Source organism: Xiphophorus couchianus, chromosome 23 (assembly GCF_001444195.1).
Source record: "Xiphophorus couchianus chromosome 23, X_couchianus-1.0, whole genome shotgun sequence".
Taxonomy (NCBI): Eukaryota; Metazoa; Chordata; class Actinopteri; order Cyprinodontiformes; family Poeciliidae; genus Xiphophorus; species Xiphophorus couchianus.
The window spans coordinates 10,197,423-10,219,454 of NC_040250.1; the positions used below are offsets into that span (position 1 = coordinate 10,197,423).

The window sequence follows — 22,032 nt, forward strand, 5'->3', positions numbered from 1 at the left end:
CAGTGAATTATTTAAATCCTAAAGCTACAAAGTAGCCCCAGACTACATGATTACCATGAGATTTGATTGTCTTTATAATTTCCATTTTCTGAAATCAAGTGTTAGTTTTCTTTCAGAACTATAGAAGCATTCAAAAGCCTTGTGAAATATTCCTGTTTTACAAAGTTTCATAATTTTATCTAGATTACAAAAAAGAAAAAGAAGAAATCGGTAAGAGTGCATACACTTCTTTACAGTTCTGCAACTACTTTTTTAAAAATTTGCATCCCATAAGAAGACCAGAACCAAAAAGAAGATAGCTCTACCCCTTTCAAACCTGTAAACTAGATCCAGCAGGCCAGCTAAGATTTATAATGAAAAAGAATGGAAACACACCGAAGGGAAGGCAACACCGTGAATGGGAATGCGTTTCTACTGGTAGAAATAATCGAATATGGATAATACACACTCTGCCTCTCCATGATTATTTTAACTAATAATGCATGAAACATCGCCAACAACAACAGAAGATTGTCTGGATGTTTACATTTTGTTTAACATACTTGTGGTGGGATGAGTGGAGACTGAGCGCCGCAGGCTGTGGAGTAAACCAGCAGCTGCAGAGCTGAAGCTGTCAAAGGTGGGTGCTGCACAAGCATGGCTTTTTTTTTTTGCCCTATAAGAATGCAAAACAACTAAGCATGTACTAAATGTTTGTGTTTGGTCTTTATTGTACTCTAGAAAAAAAAAAGTGTTAAGCCACTTACTTCTTTCATCTGAAGGGAACCTTAACAATCGACTCCTGACGTCTTTCATGAATAATAAAATAACGTCAGATTTTTTGGCATTTTGAAAGTCAAAGGGATCAGAAACATTCAAGAACGTCTGAGGGAGACAGGGATTTAACTTACCATTCTTTAATCAGCTATTAAGATTGTGGTAGCTCGTTTAAGGAAGAATACAATTAATGTACGGTAATTATAAATGTTAGCACATATACTCTCAGTGCTATGAACAATGTCATACTTACTTTTTCTGTGGATTTCAGCACTCCAGGCATAAAAGTCCTAATTTGGATTTTAAAATGACACCAAACAAGCAAAAAAAAAAAACATTTATCTGACCTGGATATCTACTGCACAAGCAGTATTTTTACTCTCTGGGCTTCATACGTAGGCATTTCACAGCCAAAAAAAACCTCAGTGTGTTGTATTTAGATTTTATGTGATAGACCAACACAGAGCAGAGGATAACTGAAGTCAAACTGAAGGTCCAACCTCAGATTGCTAAAGAAGAAAAGAAAGAAGAAAAGAAAGAGGCCAGTAAATGAGAGTTTTGTCTTTGAACAAAAAGGTGATGAATCAATCTCCAGCAGGATGATGGCTTATTACCACAAGATACATTCCTAAAAGTGCTTAAGCAATAATGTCGTTGAAAACCCTAGTTTCCAAATGTTTTTATAAATAGAAAAGTGAAAAGTGTGGGGTGTATTTGTATTCAAGCTGCTTTGGTCTAAATAAATGAAAGTCAATTAATTCACTTTAGATGCTTCTTGTTTAGTGCATAAATATCGCTTGTTTAATTTAATCTCTGATTAATACAGATCTTGTTGTGAGGATGGTTTTCTTTGTCAGAAACTCGGGAGCTAATCAGAGTTGATGGGAAGAAAATTAAAGATAAAAACAAGAAAATCCTGGAAGAAAACCTATGGGACGACTAGGGTGGAGGTGTATCTGATCCTCAGCTGAGGTGGGAGAATTTGTCCAAACAAGAACTCAAACACAAATCTGGGCAAGGAAAACAAATGCTTAAAGAAACCCAAAGGATTTTCAAAGTAAAACATGGTGGTAGATGGTAGTCTGGTCGGATAAGCCCAACGACTTAACGATTATACTTTTCAGCAGAGAAATGGACTCTGATCAGAGTTGTTAGGAAGAGTGCAACAGACTTGAAACTAGGGAGAATCTAGGGAGAGTCTAGGCCCACCAGCAGGAGCTGCAGAGCACTGGTTTAGCATATTCATGAATTAGAATGGTGTAGTCACAGGCCAAACCTGAATATAACTGGGAAGACTTAAGAACTGATGACCTCCACCCAAAATGACTTAGTTTGATTATTTTCCAAAGATGAATGGGTTGAAGTTTCAGCTTCCACATTTGGAAAGCTGGTTGGAGTCATACTCTTAACTAACCCCAAACCTCATAGTGAAAAGCGGTTGTACAATGAATCGTGCTGGTGGGGCTTAAAAAAAAAGAAAGATACAAATGCAGATTTCCAAATGTTGTGTATATGAGGGGGAAAAAAGTCAAACCATGAATAATTTCCCCTTCCCTTCAAATGTATGGATTACTCTGTGTACTATCACATAAAATCCCCATAAAACACACTGAAGCCTCAAATTGAAATATGACAAACAATGAAAAAGTTAAAGGGCCAAGGCACTGCAGTAAGTGGTAAGAGGGAAGTTAAAGACTCACATTGAGCCACTATGCCAGCCAGCGCCGACTTGAACTTGTCCTTGGCCTCTTCCATCTCCTTTTCGTGTTGACTCTTCTCGCCGATCAGCCGGCGGATGTGGCTGTTGGAGGACTGGATCATGGAGTAGAAGTTGTTGGCGTTCCTGCGGTTGACTTCGCCCCGTTCCAGCCAGGTCAGGAGCACGCGGACGGCCTCTGGAAACTTACCGTCGTCTGGAGGGAAAAAAAGGGGGGATGACACGGAAGAAAGAAGTTAATTTTGGACATAATCTACAAGGCTTTACCGGACTCCTGCCCCTGTGGAAAATGACAATAAGGCATAAAAACGCTGCTTTTCAAGCTCTTAGGACAAAATTATGAGTTGAGTGAATGAATACAAAAAAAAAGATGGCAAAAAAACTAAAATTACAGCTCTGTTGTGCCTCATAAAGAAAATGATAATTTCAGCTATATATTTTGCTAACAAAACAACATCGTGGACTAAAATGATAACTTGTAGGCAAAATAGGCTATAAAACCCATTTCTACTGCAGGTGGTCTATCATCATAGAGTGTAACTGAGTTTGGAGTACAGTAATACAAACTGGCAGTAAAAACAGCAAGATCTCTTTTCCCCTCTGGGTAAAAAAAAAAAGAAAAATCTACAGCAAATGACTGTGTTGCTCCCAACAGCAGCCTGGAGAGATCACAAACACATTCTTGGCTGAAACAGCACAGCGGCTGAGTTTATTCCTTGTTTTTGCTAAGGACGGGCAGCGGAGAGCTGGAAAAGACACATGCAGATAGCAGAGAAGCGGAAAGTCACAGCCGAGTTATCAGGCCACTGTGATTGAGACCTGGAAGTGCCACTGCTCATTAGAGAAACAAGTTTATTCAGGCAGAAAGTCGACAGAAAGCTGTAAAGAGGCAGAAAGGAAAGTTAAGGAGAGAAAACTGAAAAAGGACGAGCGGCGAGAGCGAAGGACACAAACCAGGAGCATGTTGTTGGGATCCACTCATACGGCGTTTAACAGAATCTGTTACAACAAATTCACACAGTCTGTTAAAGCTGGAAATGCTTTGTTGGACTCAAGGTTTCCTCCCATGATATATTCATTTTGCAAAGAGTCACCATCTTGTACATTCATCCATTATTTTCCGTCCGAATTTCTCACCCCGTTTCTAAGGGAGAACCCAGACACCCTGCAGAAGAAACTTATGTTAACAGCTTATATCAGTAATCTCGTTCTTTTGGTCAATACCCAAAGCACCATAGATAAAGGTTCGAACGTGGATGGCCACGAAGGATGGATACAGAGAAAAAATAAAGGAAGGTCACAAAGAAGAAATGGAGGAAAGCAAAAAGAAAATGTAGTAGAAAGGAAGAACACAAGAAAGTAGACAAATAAGGAGCATAAGAATGCAAAGAATAATAAAGGGAAAGAAAGAATGAAGTACATGGAGAAAGAAAGAACAAAAGGAGAGAAGGAAGAAAACGAGGGAGAAAAGGACACAAACAAGGGAAGAAGAAAGAAATGGCAGGGTGGGAAAGGAGGAAAGAAGGAATAATACAAAGAAGACAGACAGAAAGAACAGGACACAACATAAAGACAAAGGAATAGGAAAAAATGTCTCACATAAGATACATTTCCCAATTCTCTTTTTTCATTTTCCATACTTGTCCAGACTTGTAAAATATCTAAACCAGATTCTATGCTTTTCCAGATTGTGTAGAAACCCTGTTGCCTCGTCAGGTTAAGCCACTAAGCATTTCCCCCCCCGTGATTCTCAGTTTCCAGTGTTTGTTCTCTAATATTTCACAGCTGAAGTCCCAACGGTTGCCAGCATCCATGTCCAGGTACCTTTGATTTTGTCTCCCAGCTGGCTGCACTCGTGCTCTGAATAGTGGACGATGGGAGGAGGGGACGGCGGCCGCAGGCGGTCCTCCTCCAACTTGCGCCTGTGACGCTCCTCTCGGGCCAACATGCGCTGGCGGCATTCCCACTCGTACAGGTCGTCTCTGGCCTGAGCAAAGTCAACGTGGAGCCGCCCAGTGTCCTTTTTGTCTGTGCTTGAGCCTAAACGGATTCGATATCCTAGGAAACATATGAGTTTGATTTAAAAATCAGAAAAACAAGAGAAGGAGATGAAAGAGAAATGCAGAGAGTCATTCTTTACCCCGCTTACATTTCCACTGTATCTATCAATGTAAAAACAGATTACTAGGGTTGAAGCAAAGAGACCTGGTGGGGAGGTAGTGCATTTATCATGTTCTGAACCTGTAAGGGTTGAACTGTGTGGAGGAATAAGTTAAAATTTCTCCACACTACGTTCCAGCATTTCTACGGTTCATATTTTAAATTTAGCTGGAAAGTGCATTTCCATAAAATGTCCAAAAACCCAACATGCAGATTGCAGTTCAGTCACAATTACTAGAAAGTCCCAAAAGGCAACTTTTTGAGCTCAAAGCAAAACAAGAACTTTTTAAAACGAAAAAGCAAAAAGCAAACCTCTAAATCAGAGACAAAATGCAAAAGCACTCAAAGATTAATTTTAAGTATTGTTAATAGATTTGATTGATAGAGAAAAATTGAATATCTGATAAAAAGAAATACAAAGAAGGGTTTTTATTTGCATCCATTGTGAAAATCTTCAAACTTTTGATGCTTTTATAACAAAAGTAAATCATGTTAAAGTGAACCGTTTATCATGATGTTTTAAAAACTAATTTAATTTGTAAAAGGAAAATATCTCAAGACTGTTGATAAAAACAGATCAAATTTGCAGCCAATAATAAATAAATATATGATAAAAAGCAGAAAAATGGAGACCAAGAGCAATTGAAATTCAACATTCAGTTCCAATTGAACCCAGTTAGAATACAGTCTAGTCAACTTTAGTGTCTATTGGTAAGCAGTTATAAGTCTGCTCAGTTGAAAAGTTGCTGATAACAACCTTTTATCCTGAGCAAGCAGATGGCGACAGTGAAGAGAAATTACTCAATCTTACCAGGCAGAAGCATCCGGCAGAAACCGACCGAGTATGAGCGGCCATCTGCTGTTAATGCCTAATTGTTCTTATTGAAAAGAAAAACTGTAACTGTATCAACTGGTCAATACATAAGAGAGACTTAGAGGCCAATTACTTCTCTATAGGCTCAGTATTCCTCATTAACCCCTCTTTTCCTCTTAACTTCCCTCCTATATCTACTTTATCCCCCTTTCTCAATTTTCACTAATGACCGGTTGTGGACTGAAGTGAAACCTTGCTCCATTATGTGATCTAATTGGCTTAAATGATCCAAGTGTGTTTTATGAAAGAGATTACCAACACAAACCAGAAAAAGCAAAGAGCGAAAAAGTAAGGAGTTTCTCCTCCAGTCTGCTCTCACTGCCTCAGACTCTTAATCTACCCCTGCTTCAATATTTCATATGAGGAGGTGCTGGTGTGCTGGAGCTGCCGGAGTGTGTGTCATTGCTGGGTATTGTTGTTTGCACAGGCTCTCCTTGAGTGTGTGTGGGTGGGGGATTATTTATGGGGAAACTACACAGCTCTGTCATCGCTCTAATATATGGACCTCTGCACCCACACCTCACTGTAAGAAGAGAGGCTGTTGAAATCAAGGGATCTCTCATTCAAACTCACTATCTCTCATGCGTTTGTGCGCGCACGCAATAATGCTGGGAATGTTTCTGAGAGGGCGGCTCATCCGAGTGGGCTTTTTTTGAAGCAGGAGCGAGTGGTCATCAGTTTGCACAGAGAGATTGAGGATCTCTGCTCTGTTCAGGCTGAAAATGAAGATGAGATAAAAAAAAAACACACAAGGTGCAGCGGCCAGATAGTTGGAATGGATGCTTTTTTAAAACCAAATAATTGCATTTTTCCTCATGAAACTCTGATTTCTCTCACTAGTTGAAAGTTATTTCAGTTATGATTTCATTTTTATTCCAGAGTGAACCTATATTAATCTTTGCAACATGACATACATGGCTAAGTATTTGTCTCTATGAAGCAACTATTCATTTCCCTCATTACAGCTTTGAAAAGTCAGTTTTCGTGTTAATTCGGGATGAATCAGGCAAACCTTCACAACTCCAAACAAAAATCACAAGAGTTTAAAATATTTATGATCACTTTTTAGAGGATTTCATGACTATCAAAACATTTGTTAGTCATGAAACTTTAAATTTACCGTGAATTTTCTCTACACATACATTATATATTAAACACAGACTCAAACATCTTTATCCACCCTCAAATAATATTTGAATTTAAGAAGATTTTGGCATTAGAACACCCGACTCTATCCAAGTTTCAACTATTACCAGAGCTGTCAATCATCCTAATGTACTCGCTGCTTACTGTGCTAATGACGCAGGAAAAACCATTACAGAAAAATCTTTTATCCTCCATCATCAGTGGTCATGTTAATTAGTAGCCTGAGCATTCACAACAAGCTATGCTCATAGCTCAGAGGGTCATTGACAGCGCTAAGACCCTCCTCCTGGGTCTGATTGGTTGTTTCTAGTTAGCACTGGAAGAAGGCAGAGGAGCTTGATTTTTTTTCACAGATCTTCCATCTCATACCATACTTTCACATTTCAACAAATATATATAAAAAAATTAAAATATATATAAAACTGAAATATTGCATCTTTCAACCCTGACATCAACCCTGCTTAAAGTCTAGATAGTGTGATTAAAACCTGAATCTACTATGTTTGATATGAATGGTCAAAAATCAAATTACAATTATAGGCATGACATATTGAGCTTGTAATTTCCAACCTGTGACTCTAAACCTTGCTTTTGAAATACTAAAGTTCTTATTGTGTTCAATCCTGGAAAAAAGCGGTTCAAATAGTGGTACATGTACATTTCTGACCAGCACTGTGCTCAATAAGCACTAAATTAGCACAACCAAGGTCTAATAGCTATGAGAGCTTACCAGACAAAAAGAGAGCCTTGTCCACTGTGGGCTCCTCTGCAAATCGGATGTGGCAGAAGTTCTTCTTGCTTTTGCGAATCGCTGTGATATCGCCACACTGTCCAAAGACCTCCATGATGAGCTGCTCTGTGGCGTTCTCCGGCAAACCGCCGACAAACACAGTCTTGCAGCCTGGAGGGCGTTCTCTTGTGGCAGGAGGAGGTAGGTCTGTTCAAAGTGGAAATATAAAGTCAGTGAATGTGGAAAATGTAATTTATGATGGAATTACAAATTTATTGATGGAACTTGACTTAATGTCGTGTTTTGATTGTTGATTCTATGTTGCATTGTGTTTCTGTGTTTGTAATGATGTAAAGCACTTTGAAATGCCTTGCTGCTGAAATGTGCTATACAAATAAAATTTGATTGATTTCTTCAGTGCGTGGTTCCTGGAGTGAGGCTTGAGCATTTCCAGGCAACTTCCTCAAATCTTTTTTTTCAGGAAGTTGGATTTAAAGACAAATCCAACATGCACGCCACATAGAAAGAACCGATGCAACAAACTACCATCAGGCTTAAACTCAACAACCCAGATGCTGCTTTGTGAGTCACACAGAAATAAACAAATACAAAGTTAGAATAAATAAACAAACTAATGTATTGCTGCCCATTGACAATCATGCAGAGATAATAAAAATGAAATACACAAACTGAAGCTGTTTGAGCAAAAGTGAAATCTAATTTTGAATGAGTTATGCTCTTTGAGAAGCTGAAAACAATATGCACCATGGCAGCAATTGTTTTCATTACTCATTTTGCCAATAGGCAGGGTGCCAGGTTGAAATTTTTAAAAAAAAAAAAAAGATGTGATAAATGTGCTTTTATTCTCAATGAATAGAAGAAAATACACAGAGCCACAATGTGCTTTAACCCAAAAAGTATGAAAAAGTGAATGAATAAATAAATCTAATTTATTGATTAGATGGAGTAGCCTTGAAAATGAATTAGTCCAAAATATTTCATATGTCTGTAAAATGTTGTTGATTCAACATAAAGTTATTTCCCTGAAGTTCAAGGTTTTCTTCTTTTTTTCTATTTTTGCATGGGCCAAATGATTATAAAATAATCGGAAAAACACAATTTATTCCACTACTAGGACAGACAGATTAAGAAAAGTCAACAGCCAGACCAAGGAGGAGACAGTAGGTGTTTTTGAGCATAACGTTTTTGTCTGCTGCTGTCTATTTATCAGTCATTAACAAACTCTCTAAATGTTTCATCAATTCACAATATATGGGTCTGCACAGAAACATGACATAAATCAGCATAACATGGAAAAAAAGACCTTTTAAACAGCCAAATTCTGAAGGTTGAAGCTGCAAATTTCAATTAAGTCACATTTAAAACATAACACTTATGACCTAAAAAATTATAAAGATTAAAGCATGCATAATGATAACTTGGAGCAACATGTTCAGATCAGTTTTTGTTAGATAAATGCTAAAATCAAACCATCCAAAGCATGAAAATGAAATCCTTTTGGCAACAATGTGATTGCGAATCCTCTCATGTAGAAGGTTCCCTGAACTGCAGAAATCACTTATTCAACACAGATGAGTGTTGACTGATCTAATCTCCAATAGATCAGGCTTCTCATCCATGATGAATGTGATTAGTGAGGTCTATGAGGAGTGAACCGAATAATCAGTGGAACGCTGAGGATGCTGTATTTCTAGATATCTGCTAAAAAGACCTTGCACACTGCTGTATCCATCCTAGCAAATATCAATACTCTGAGCCGAAATGGGTTGATTTTGGCTCAATATCTCATGGGTAGTGTAGAGGAGATAAGAAGTGAGTGGGGTAATGTTGATTCATTTAGATATGTTAACTGTGACCAACATGATTTAAAAACTGAGAACCTGTTAGGTACACTGACTACGGCTGCTGCATTTTCTCTTTTAAACTGTTAAACTGGGTCACAACAAGTGTTTTAACTCATTCAAACCGTTCCATTCTTGATTTTTTCTTCTTTACAGACGTAGGTCACACTTTTGTTTTTGTACAATTCACAGCTGCACAAACAGCTACTCTACACAAATAAAGTGACAGACAGCCTTATCTTCAGTCTAACCCTCATCTGCAGCAAAGAGATCTGAGTAACAATGGGGTGAATGAAAACAACCTGGAGGGATTTCTCAACAGGGTGGCTGATCCAATTCTGCAAAACAAAATAAGAAGCATCTTAGGAGTCATTCCGCGTTGCAAGGTAGCTTTCCGCTGACATTGCCTGGTTTGGAGACGCATTTATTTAAAAGCCAGACAACAAAACAGGTTTTAAAAATATCAATTCAAAATTGTAATTTTATGGTATGGAACATTGAAAAACGTACTAGATGGATGCATATAAGAGATGCTTACAAGTCTTTTTTTTTTTAAGTCCAAATCAAGACTGAAGTCTTTTGTCTTGCAATAAACTACTCTGACGTCTAGTCTGAAGTCTTTTGACTTTTGCAACTGAATCTCAAATTCAAACCGTTTCTGATGGAAACACAAACAGGTGGATTGATGGGTATATATGTAGCCATTCTTTGTTTATCTCAGACCCAGTAAGTTGACTTCAGGACAGACACAGTCAGGTTCATTGTATTTATTCTAACAAAAGAGGAAATTAAGTTGGTGATTAACATCAGTCCAGCAGCTTCTACCCCACAGTTGGAGACGGCAACAGAAAAAGAGGGAGGAGATGTCAGTTACTGGTTGCTATGGTAACCACCAACTGCCAAGAGCAGTAAGAGAACTTCAAACACCAATAAATGTCTGAACAAACAACTTAACAAAATAAACTCAAAGGATAAATAAACAAATTTTGACAAACTTCACATCTATAATATTGTTAAAATAAAACATCCAGACGTATAAAACACATAAATACTTTTCCAACTATGCAGGAACTCTTTCTGTAGAAGTTTAAAACCCCCAGCTACAATTTCAGAAAAGAAGAATTCGTCATACATAACTTATTTAGCTAACGTGATTTATCATTGCTTATTATCAACGCAGCCACTGTAGAAAGAACTACTTTTTACTTATGTACAGTTCTCAGATTCCGCAAAATCTTTACAAAGATTTAATCTTTGCATCTCTCACACTAACAAAATAGCATCAGTCTTTTCTACTCTTCTTTTCTTAAAATGTGACTGTGGTAGCAAAATTTTCACAGAGGTGTCTTTCCTTGACCTCCGGAGCTGGTGGATTAAACTAGTTTTGAGTTGAGAGGGACAGAAAAAAAAGGAGAAGAAAAATGTGGTTTAGAAAACGCTTGTGATGGCAGGAAACAGCTTTGCTGGCATATTCAACAAAGAGTTCCAAATTAAGTGACCTTTTCGGTCCACGAGTGGCTGATAAAGCAGCGAGGACGAAGAGAGGGGAAACAGATGCTCTGCAGCAACGTCCAAATGTGCCAAGCTGCAAATTAAATACAAACATTTTTCCTTTTTTTTTCTTTGGCAGAGAAAACTTCTTGTTATTTTGTCTGGTAATTAACTGGTAACCATTAAAAAGTCGGAGTGGGATCATTTCGCAATCCCCTCGGCTTCCCGCTGTGTCGACTCCCACTGTTATGGCAAAAGACGATTTTATGCAAATGCGCCACAAACAAGATCCGGATGAACTATTCATGATTTCCAGATTACAATAAATACATTATATCATAATAACTATAAAAACATGGGTGAGTGTTCCAAGTGATTGCATTTGCATGGAAAAATAATAAGCAGCTGAAACCTGAGGGAACGACGGAGAGGAAGAGCAAGAGCAAGAGCAAGCAGGAAGCATTTTTTTCCCCTCACAGCGATCACTGTGGAAATTATATCACTAATATCTGGTGCCAAGAAGAAACAACAGAGAAAAAGGTGAGACAGGAGGAAAACAAAGATGCATAGCCCTGAGCTGAGATGTATAAGGTTTTAAAGTACACATAATATTACATTGTGTTCAATTTATTTGAATAGGAAAAGATTGAAAAACATCGATTTAGCAGGAAAGGCATAAAAACACCCATATTTTAAAGAAATGTTATAAACATAAAGAAATAGTTGTACTTTACAGGAGGCTATAATGTGATGATTAGCTTCTGTGACTACACGACCTGGCCACACTGAAGTCACAGACTTGTTTTTTGGAGGGATTTTATGGTTTTCAATAAAGATTTTTATAAATACATCTCTAAAAAAGGTGTGTATTTGTATTAATTACCGTTTGCATAAACGGAAATCCAGTACAGCTAATTACTAAAAAGGATGTTTGCGGTGAGGTGACATAAAGTATCCCCTGGCAATATTGGGAGAAAACAAGCATAACCATAGCAACAAATTCAGGAATATTGAAGAAAGTAAGTATTAAAACAGCAGGAGTTGATATTTTTGCTACTTGAAACAGATTAGGTTTTTATAAAATATCCATTTTTAAATTGAAGAACTAATTAATTTTTGTTTTTGCGATTTAAAATAAAAAAAAATCAACACATGTATGTAAAGAGAATAAAAGCATTTTCTTCATTTTTATAGAAAGTGTCACAAATGCATGTAATTAGCAACTAAAAGACAAAAATATGACTTTACAAAAAAAAAGGAACATGCTATGAACTATTAGTGCCTTTCTTTGTGGAAATTCTTTACATATATTGCATGAAAATACCAAGGAAAAACTATTAAAGCTAGAATTTATTACCTTTACATTTTAGACCCTCAATTGTGGCTTGTAAAAGCTTTGGCCAAAAATGCTAAAGAGCCACAAGCTGTTCTGCAGCTGCAGGTTTCAAACCCCTGGACTAGAACCATATTAGATAAGAGACATTAAAACTCTGAATTAGTGCTTCTTTCTTCCTTTTTTTTGGCAATCGCTAAGGCCACTAGGTTTTCAGTTGAAAACCACCAACTAGCAATTTGACAATTACTGTTAATATATATTTTTTTCAAAATTAATAGCGTGGTCTAAGGCAATATCTTCAAGCAGTTTAAAAATAGTCATCTGGTTCACCTGTCCATCATTGGTTGGCTTAGACCATGTCCTGATGATGGCTTACAAAAACAGACCTCTCTTGCATCAAAAAATATTAAATATACTTAACCTTTTAATTTATATAATGACAACCAGATTGTCTTTGTCTAGATAATTTCTTTAATAGTCATCAAAACTGTGGAATAGAAAATCTGATGTCTTTCTCATCTGTATCTCTGATGGCCACAGTTTGCAAAACACAGAAACTATTTTATATATAAAAGAAAAACTTTTAGAAACATTCCAGGTGAAGTTTCTCGTTATCGCTCTGTTCCTGGTGGTGGACAGGAAGTTGGCTGAGGTAACATGGCAAACACCCAATAGACTCCATTGTGTTATGTAATCTCTAGATAAATCCAGCTGTTCTGCGGAGGTTTCTTAAAGAAAACAAGTAAGCAAACAAAATCATAGAGACCATGAAACACACCAGACAGGTCACAGAGAAAGCTGTTTAAAGTTTAAAACAGGGTTAGGTTAGAAGCAAAACATCTCTAGTTTGTAAAATATCATGAAATACTTTAGTTTTATTGGCATGACTACAAACCTACTAAGACATGACCATTCACCTAAACTGAAGAGCCTGGAGGATAAAATCAGAAAAGCAGCCAAGAGGTAACTTTGCGAGAGCTGCACAGCTAAGAAGGAAGAAATTATTGAAAGAAAAGCATTAAAATGTAGGGTTCCATGTAAGACATAGAAGAATATGGTCTAGCAAGTAGGGCTGGGTGATGAAGTTTTATTATGACATTTTGTCATTGCGATAGACACGCGTCCGACAGAATGTTTAATAATTTCCCTGAACTCCGATCCAGCGTTGCACAGCATTCTGGGAGATGTAGGCAGAGGAAACGTATTAGCAGCTTAACCTCTCAAGGCCATTTAAGCAAGGCTGGTGGCATCAACTAACTCACTCACTCTTTGGTTACCTAGCAACCTGTTGAGTAACATGCACAGCAGCAGTTTAATATTTCACCACTGTGCCTCATAACTGCTTAAGAATAAACTACAATGTGGGGTAAAGGAGTAAAACATTTCGAGAGGAAACTAGACAAAACAGGAATTGTCATGTCAGTGGTTTGGCAGTATTTCAACTATTTCAAACAAAAAACTAGTCAATAATGATCAATTATCAATATTATCACTCAATAATATATTGAGTGATATTATACCTACACGCAAAGGAAACTAGCACTACACATTACTTTGAACACACCATCTCTATTGTGAAACATGGTGGTGGCATTATCATGCTGTGGAAATGTTTTTTGGTGTCATCAAGAACTAGGAAGCTAACCAGGGTTGATGAGAAGATAGCTGGAGATAGAAACAGGCTAAAGACTTGAGCCTGGGGTGAAAGTTCACCTTCCAACAGGACGACCCTAAACACACTCCCAAAGTTGTTCCCTTGCCACTGCATGGATGTTGATGAAAGCAAACAAGTCTGCTCATTCATAGCTCATCGCTGCCCAAGGAGCCAGCCGGTATGTGTGGCCACCGCTTCACTGAGGAAAGGTGATCACCATCCATCAGCCTGACTCGATAAACACCCACTCCTGGAGTGAGGCGATGCCACAGCAGGGAGGCGTCAGCCATTATAGAGCTAACAGAAACGACTCTTAGACACACTCAAGTAAACATGTTAAGTTAATTTATGTCATATTGGAACAAACAGCAGGCAGTGATATGAATGCATCAGGGTTTTTAGCACAACAAGCTTGAGCCATTTGTGGATGTTCTGACAATTCTCCTCGTTTTGTTGTTGACCAATAAAGTTAGATTGTCTATTTTTAAAGCCATTTAGCACACGGACGACTGAACAGCAATAAGATGAGTCATGGATATTGCAACATCGGCAATCTCTTTTTGCGTGTAGAGAAAAAAAAAATCTATTATTTCTAATCCCATGAGCTTAACATTTAGCTCCTAACAATTTCCACAGAGACCAATAACCAGTGTTTTGTTTTTCCTGTGACAGGTAAACAGAATGTGTAAAAAATTGATTTTATCATCTGAAGAATATAAAAACCTCCCATGTACCCAGGAGTACCCAGGGAGCTTTGAATGAAAAAGATAAGCAAACAAAATCTAATTGATTCCATAGAACTTAAGTCAAGTAAAAAAAAGTTCACAAAGGATTTAGAAAAAGCAACAAAAGTGCTTTAACAGAAAGCAGAAGTGGAAATAGGTAGGATGAATGTCTAGCGAAAAGTTAAAGTGGACAGTACAAAGACAAACTAACTTCTCGAGGATGTAAATCTCAAGTGTGTTAAAGGTGATGCACACTGAGGGAGGAGAACTGAAGGGGGCTGTTGTTTCTCAACTAAAAGGTCAGTGAGCGAGGATGCTGCACGTAGTGTCAGCTTGAGAGCATGCAGCCAGAGGGCAATGACTACTTGTGATGGACACCATATGTGCAACCTGGCCGTCAAGACACAAGTGCTTTTCCCTCTGATGTTTGCTGAAAGCAAATCTGCAGCACCGACTGAGAGCCGTTCCTCTGCTTCCAACAGGTGGCCTCCCAGGCTTTAAATTAGTTTAGAGTCAGGTTGAATGGGCAGCTAAACAGGTAGATTGGTGCTCCATAAACAATAGCCCCTTTTATTTGATTAATTCATGTTTAAATAAAAGATACTTGAACCAAAAAAATTTAAATAAGTTGTAAGTTTTCATTTTTTTACATCTTCACGCACCAAAAACTTACTTCACTTTCTTGATAGATTCTCCTTTAAAATCTCAACTTCACATCTGAAAGAACGTCTGACAGCATGCGGTCTGAAATAATGACATGCCACTATAATATTGCACCTGTCTGCTGTGTCCCACTGGGAGAAACCAGAGCTTCAGTGAACCAGACACTAAAACGTAAAATCCTCAGAAATCAAACTATTGTACCACTCATATTTTACCTCTTTCCATGTGAAAACGGCTGCCTCTTTGTGCAGAAAGCCAGTTTTAAATGCTGGAAAGATTACAGGACAAAAACAGTAATAAAAATACAAAGTAGGGTAATCAAGCCCATTTTTCTCCTCTCCTAGCTGAAAGTTAATGTCAGAGTATGAAATATTTTCAGTCCAGCTCAGTCATTTAATCTGCACTGCAATTTCTGGGTCTGTCCCAGTGACCTTTGACAGTAGGACTGAAATGAATTAAGAGATGAAATTTTTATGTCTGATACTATAAAAATAGAATGGATCAGAGACAGGCTTATTCTTGGGTGCATAAGCCACAGTTCTTGCTGAAAGTAGCTATCCTTTTAACAGACATTTTAAAAAAGCATTTTAAAAATTTTAAACAGTAGAATAGCGTTTAAATACTGTGAGAGCCTTGGAACCAGAAAAATGTCTTGTTGTTTTCACCAGTAGCAACATCTGGCTGTTGATCATGTGTCACGTGATGGGAAATCATCGATTTCAAAAAGACTGAAAAACGATGTCATCTTAGCCCAAAAACTTTATATTGAAAAAAGTGTTTTTGATTTTTTTCAAAATTGCAGTTTATCCAGTAAGCAAATTTATGTTCATGATTTCAGTGTGTACAACTACTGTATATGGTTAATGGAAAAGCTGTGTGAGAGTGAGAGCACAAAACTTTCAGCTCATATCAAAAAGGATGAATACAGAAAAATTGCTGTCATAGAACAGGCTGGTTTAGAAAATGTTGGTCGAATCAAAGTAAAGATGGTAATTCGTTTAGTCTGGGAGTGTGTTTAGTCTGAACACAGCATAAGGCTGATGCAGCGTCCTTAAATGCCAGTTTATAAGAAAATCCTGCCAAAACAAAATTCTAAGCTAAACAGATGCATTTGTTGACTTTTTCAGAGAAAATACCTGCATTTAGAGACATCCACTTAATATTCCAAGAAGATGCTCAATTCTGTACTCCTTTACTTTAAAAAAGACAAAAGCTTGACTAATTAGGTTTTCATTTAGGGGATTTCTAACGTAAGGTGCTGCAGCCTTATTTCTTGACCCTTATTTCTTTATATCTAGCTTTCACTGTTGAAACAATTCAAGGACAAATTATCAGCAACTATGGTATCAACAGAAATACTATTGTGACCATAAATTAAAGGCAAGTCTTTAGGTTACCTGCATCACATCGGTTCTCAAAGTATGCTGATTGGGATGCCTTTCCATGGCAAACATGTTCATCAGAAGCATTCATTTCATTACATCAATCTTAATTGGTTGGTGATTGTGATGTCAGCATGCTGAACGACGCATCATGATGAAAAAACCTATTCTATCGACTTATGGATGAGAGACATGAGCTGCTTTTCTCCTGGCCCTTTTCAAGACTAATTTGTTCGAAGAGACACCATGAGGTTCTGCAGACCCTGGCAGCACATCTCCGAGGGTCGCAGAGCTGCACTATCAATCCACCACCATCGTAATAGAAGGCGGTTCCCTCTGGGCATCTCACATGCCAGGTGTCTGCCTGTTGAGTTAGTAGATTTTCATGAGAGGAATCAAGTCCAGACGGTTTTGCCCGGCTGATGAAAATACTGGGCCTTAAGATTAGCTGTTTCTTTCTTAAAAGGAAAGAGAAGGCAAGAACAAAGATTTTATGCGGAGATGGGGATCAAAACAGGGAACAAAGAGCAGGTTGGACAAAAAGAAACGGAGGAGTGGAAAGATAAAATGATGGTGGAAAAACAAGAGGTGGGAAAGTAAAGCTGGAGTAAAGATTGAACCCCACATCAAAAAGATATATGTAAGACAAATTCAATGACATGAAGATAAACACTAAGTCTAAAACAAAATGAGCAATCTCATTGACTTTTCCACTCATGTATGCATATCACGGCAGCAGCAACATGGGAAAAAAAGTTTTACTTGTTTAAGAGATTGATTGTGACAGGATTTAAGGTTCTGGGGATTTTCAAGGCAAGCTGATCCTTTATTTAACCTTAGGGTGTGCAAGTTCTCCAGAAACTGTTCATTTCTCTTCCTACTCCTGAGAGGTGTATAAGAAAAAATACTTGCAGCTGAAGTAAAACTTTAATTAGCGTGTTTTGGCCGCTGTATATGTTTCTAAGGGCTTACTGAAGTGAAAATACAAACTAGAGATATAGAACTAATGCTCTGTCTGTGCAAAAATGAAAACACTCCAAGATTTTGATTATATTTACTTTGAAAAATACACGTTTGTTGGAAAAACAATATAATCCAAAAGCAAAAGGTGCCACCAATCACTCATAAATGACAGACTAAGTCACACATCTCTAGACAAATTGCATGCAGGCACCGTGACCTAAAATCTTCCACAATGTGTCTCTTTATATTATTAGCAAAGAAAACATTTGATCTTATTTTATTATGAAATTCAGAGACAGATCTTTTATGCATAAAACTTCAGAAAGTTAAAGTTTTCAATCCGCTGAAAAATTTCAGCTATTCAATCAGGCACAGGGTCAAAAATGCAAAGCAATGATACCCCTCCCCCATATGCTGCTGCATACTGTCGCTTAGTTGGTTGGAAGATGGCCACAGACATGCAGTCTGCTTAGATCCAACTAAACACAGTCAATTTGATATGATTATATTAATCATATTGATGTACAATGATCCAAAACATACAGTCAAAGCAACCCAGGAGATTACTAAAGCAAAGAAGTGGAACATCCTTGAATGACCGAGTAAGAAATCTGACATGATTCCAACTGGAAATTTCACTTGTTGAGGATTAAACTTCGGACAGAAAACAGCACAGGCATGATGGAGCTTTAAAAATGAGGAAACCCAACATCTGCTGATGTCTATGAGCAAAGGCTTTTCAACCATGTATTCTGAATGAACGTTGTGTGTTTTCAGTTTTTTTAATTATTCAATTACTTTTGAGGCCCTGGAAATAAAAATAAAAAATGCTCTAGATCCTCACATTTTTATGCAATTTTTTTGTTCATCCTCTGAATTTAAGCTGGAAATCTGAGCTTCAACAGCATCTGTGTTGTTTTATGTAAAATTTTTTGTGGTAATGTACAGGACCAAAATTAGATCTGCTCTGATCTGGAAGGAGAGTTCCAACAATTTCATGGCCAACACTGAGTCTAAAAAGCAAATGGCAATGAACAGCAAGTTTTTATATTACAAAAACTGTTAGATAATACAAGCCTCTTCTGTTTCAATCAATTTCTTCTGGCTTTGTCAACAGTGGATGACCTCATAAAGATCCCTTTTCTTCTTTCTTTTGGCTCCTGCCCTGCAGTGTTTTAGCGTGTTTGACGCTTCACATGTGGAAACGGCCTAAAGTAGGATTGGTTTGGTATTGTGACTTACTAGGGTTGGGAGGAAAAAGAGTGCAGCTCTTGCAGTGGATGATCTCTTTCACGACTGGAACGTCCTGGGAGACGGGTGTGGGCACTATGCCGAGGCCGGGCATCATGGGGTTTATGGGGGTGATTCCAGCCATCATGCCAAGGTTAGGATCAAAATCTGGAAGCAAGACAGACACAGAAATGTTCTAACTCAACCCAGAACTCTGGTCCAATACCGATTAAACACAAACAGAATCTATTGCATTGCATTCCAAACTGTGTACTTTCCCCCCCCCTCTGTGAATCAACATCAGTGACCTAGCAGCAGCCTACACTTAATGGCAAACACAGCCCCCTCATGAATAAATCATCTGTTAAACAACATGCATATTTTAAGACGTTTTCACTGAGTCACTCCTTCTCTGTCACCCCAGCTGTTTGAATGATGAACTCACAGATAATGTAGTTGGCTCTGAAACCTACATCACAGATAAGATTTATTTGCAATATTGATTTACACAGAGGGGCGTGACTACATGGACACAAACACATGCATATAAACAACGGTGGCATCCGAAGCTGCCACACTGGCTTTTTAAGTGCATTTGTGTGCCTGCGAGGAACGTTGTGAAATGCAAATCACTGCATCCTGCACTATGAGCCTCGGCTTCACCTGCAGAGGATTTGGAGCTGACATTTATACGGCAGGTTGTTTAATGCGTATGCACCTGCGTGCGAGCATGCAGAGCACCGCTCACTAAAACAAATCCTTCACCAGAAATTATGTGCACGCTGCACTATCCTAGATATGAGGAAAGGGGGAAAAGCTACTTTACAGAATGTGGTATTTGCTGACTGCGAGTGAGAGTCAACGGAATCGGTATCATGAAGTGCATAAATAAAAACCAACATGATGAATCAGACGTATCAAAACATGCGTCTTTAAATGATTTATTTTAGGTTGGACGTAAAAATGCCCATATGGGCTATTAAAAGCAGTCTGGGCAGAAACACCAGAGAGATGAGACCCTCGCTACTTTAATGTTCGACTAATTATAAATAACACTAAAACAGGTTACATACAACAACTAAACTGTGTACAAAATAGAATCATATAACTAGATTAAAACTGCAGTTCAATCCAAAAAGAATCATAACTATTTAAAATGACAGGAAATAGTTATTGAGACAAATGCTGACATATTTTCAGAGCACATTTTCTGCTTGCCGGAGCATCATTTGTATAGGTGATGTTTTCTTACGTTTGTGGTATGTTAAAATAACATTTAGTAAAGTTTTCCAGGCATAAATGCCTTTCATTTTGGTCTGCAGTGACCACTCTGCTGCACTTTACCCACTAATTTCATGGTAAAGTCATAATTACTACTTTTCAACTTAAACAGCATACATGTCAGTGCCTGTGTTGCAATTATGGTGGAAAAACGCTCCCTGTTTACCACTACAGCATAACGTACTGTGAAAACCTTAAAGGTAACTCAACAATTCTCACTTTGTTTTAAAGACGTGTTTGAAGATTTTTATTATTGCTGTGATTTTTTCTTTGCAGTAGCCCTTCAGGGCTTGATTTGGATCAAAGCACAAAGTCCAAAACAAACAAACTAATGGAGGCCATGAAGTTATAAAGACTGTCTCAAGGGTATGACCACAAAATTCAATGTATTTTATTTGGATTTCATGTTCAGGGTGCACACGTATTATGACCATATTTTTATTCATATTTTTTTTTACTTCAAGCTAGACATACCTGAATGCTTAATGGATTTAAGCACAGCAGGTGATGTGTATCTGTGTAATTAGAAGGTGGGCCTGAGGAGGTCAACACCCTACATCAAGGTGTTCATAATTGTTAGGCAGATTATTTTCTTTAGACAACAATGGCAAAAAATAAAATAAAAATCTAACTGACTCTGAAGTCAAAACTTAACAAAAAGTCTTTCAGAAGGATGAAACTGCAACGATATTGAGGCTCGATCATAAAACCATCAGACAATTTGTTGCACATGGTCAACAGGGTTGCAACAAATGTGCTGAGAAAAGAAATTAACCATAAAGAATTTCAGAATACTCAAATGTGAAGTCACCAGGAACCCATTATCACCCTGTTCAGTCATATTCCATGACTGCAACCTACCTGAAGTATCAAGAAGTAAAAAAAACGTTCAGGTCCCAGAAACATTGCCAGGGTAAGAGAGGCTGAAACCCGACCACCACTGAACAAGACTCACAAGCTGAAGCATCTAAACTGGTCCAAGAAATATCTGAAGACAGATTTTTCAAAGGTTTTGTCGATGAACTAAGAGACTCTTGGATGGGCCTGTGGCTGGATCAATAACAGCTACAGAGCTCAATTTCCAGTCAGACACCAGTAAGGTGGAAGTGGGATACTGGTATGGACCGGATAATATTAAAAATAAGTTGGTTGGAACATTTTAAAGATGGGCTCAAAATAAATTCCAAACCTTTTTCCAGTAGTTAGACAGGAAGACTTTATTTAAACAGTGATGCAGGAGGAAGTTTCTTGTCTCTTCTAAAAAGGCAATAATCTTAATGGAGTACAACGCTCCATCACATGCATTCAAGTATTACGGTAAGTGGCTATCCAGTAAAGAGTCCCTTCCTCACCTGATCTGAACCGGATCGAGAACATGTGGACAGTTCTTAAACAGGATTTTCAGTGAAGGAAAACAAGGAAAACAAACTAAACTGGATGTGAACAGTGTCTGGGAGGCTGTGGTTGCTGCTGCACAAAATGTTGATAATCAAACTGATTAGGCAACTGATAGGCTCCATGAATGGAAGATTGATCTCAGCAATAGTGGCTATGTTGATCACTAATTTTTTTTTAAATGTCAGACATGTTTATGGGAAACCACTAGGTTATTTGTTTCACCTAAACAGATGAAAATATAAAAGTCAGATGGGAAATCTGTGTTTTTCATTTAGCTGTGTAATAACTCTGCAGAATAATAGCTGCCCAATAACTTTACACATATTGATATTCTCTTAAGAGAGTAAAAACCTCCCTTTTATCTTCTTAATCATTCATGTTTGGGGTTTATTAACATTTTGGATAAACCATAATGTGGTTGGTGATTACGCAAAGATAATCCTCAATAATAAATATACAGTAATAATTGTGCACACAGTGTAGTACAACACAAAAAAAATGCATAACTTTGCCTCAAGCCAGGGTGCACACATCTATCTTTGGGCTCTTCAGTGACAGTAAAGTCAAAGAAAATACTTCCTTCATATCTATTTGGCTTAAATGGATCCAGAAACATTCCCTGGAAACCAATTTTCTTTAACCACACAGCAATAGAAATAAATTG

General features: G+C 37.8%; 1 protein-coding gene across 4 annotated transcripts in view; it reads right to left on the minus strand.

Moving 5' to 3' along the window:
• Positions 1-22,032, minus strand: part of enox2 (ecto-NOX disulfide-thiol exchanger 2) — a 197,918-nt gene that overhangs the window by 31,349 nt on the left and 144,537 nt on the right. For all 4 annotated transcript variants that reach the window (XM_028008665.1, XM_028008664.1, XM_028008666.1 and 1 more), the window contains 4 exons: positions 18,702-18,857; positions 7,384-7,590; positions 4,298-4,531; positions 2,457-2,669 (listed from right to left, as the gene is read on the minus strand). In XM_028008665.1, the coding sequence (XP_027864466.1) occupies positions 2,457-2,669; positions 4,298-4,531; positions 7,384-7,590; positions 18,702-18,857 (810 nt within the window). The remainder of the gene's footprint in view (positions 1-2,456; positions 2,670-4,297; positions 4,532-7,383; positions 7,591-18,701; positions 18,858-22,032) is intronic.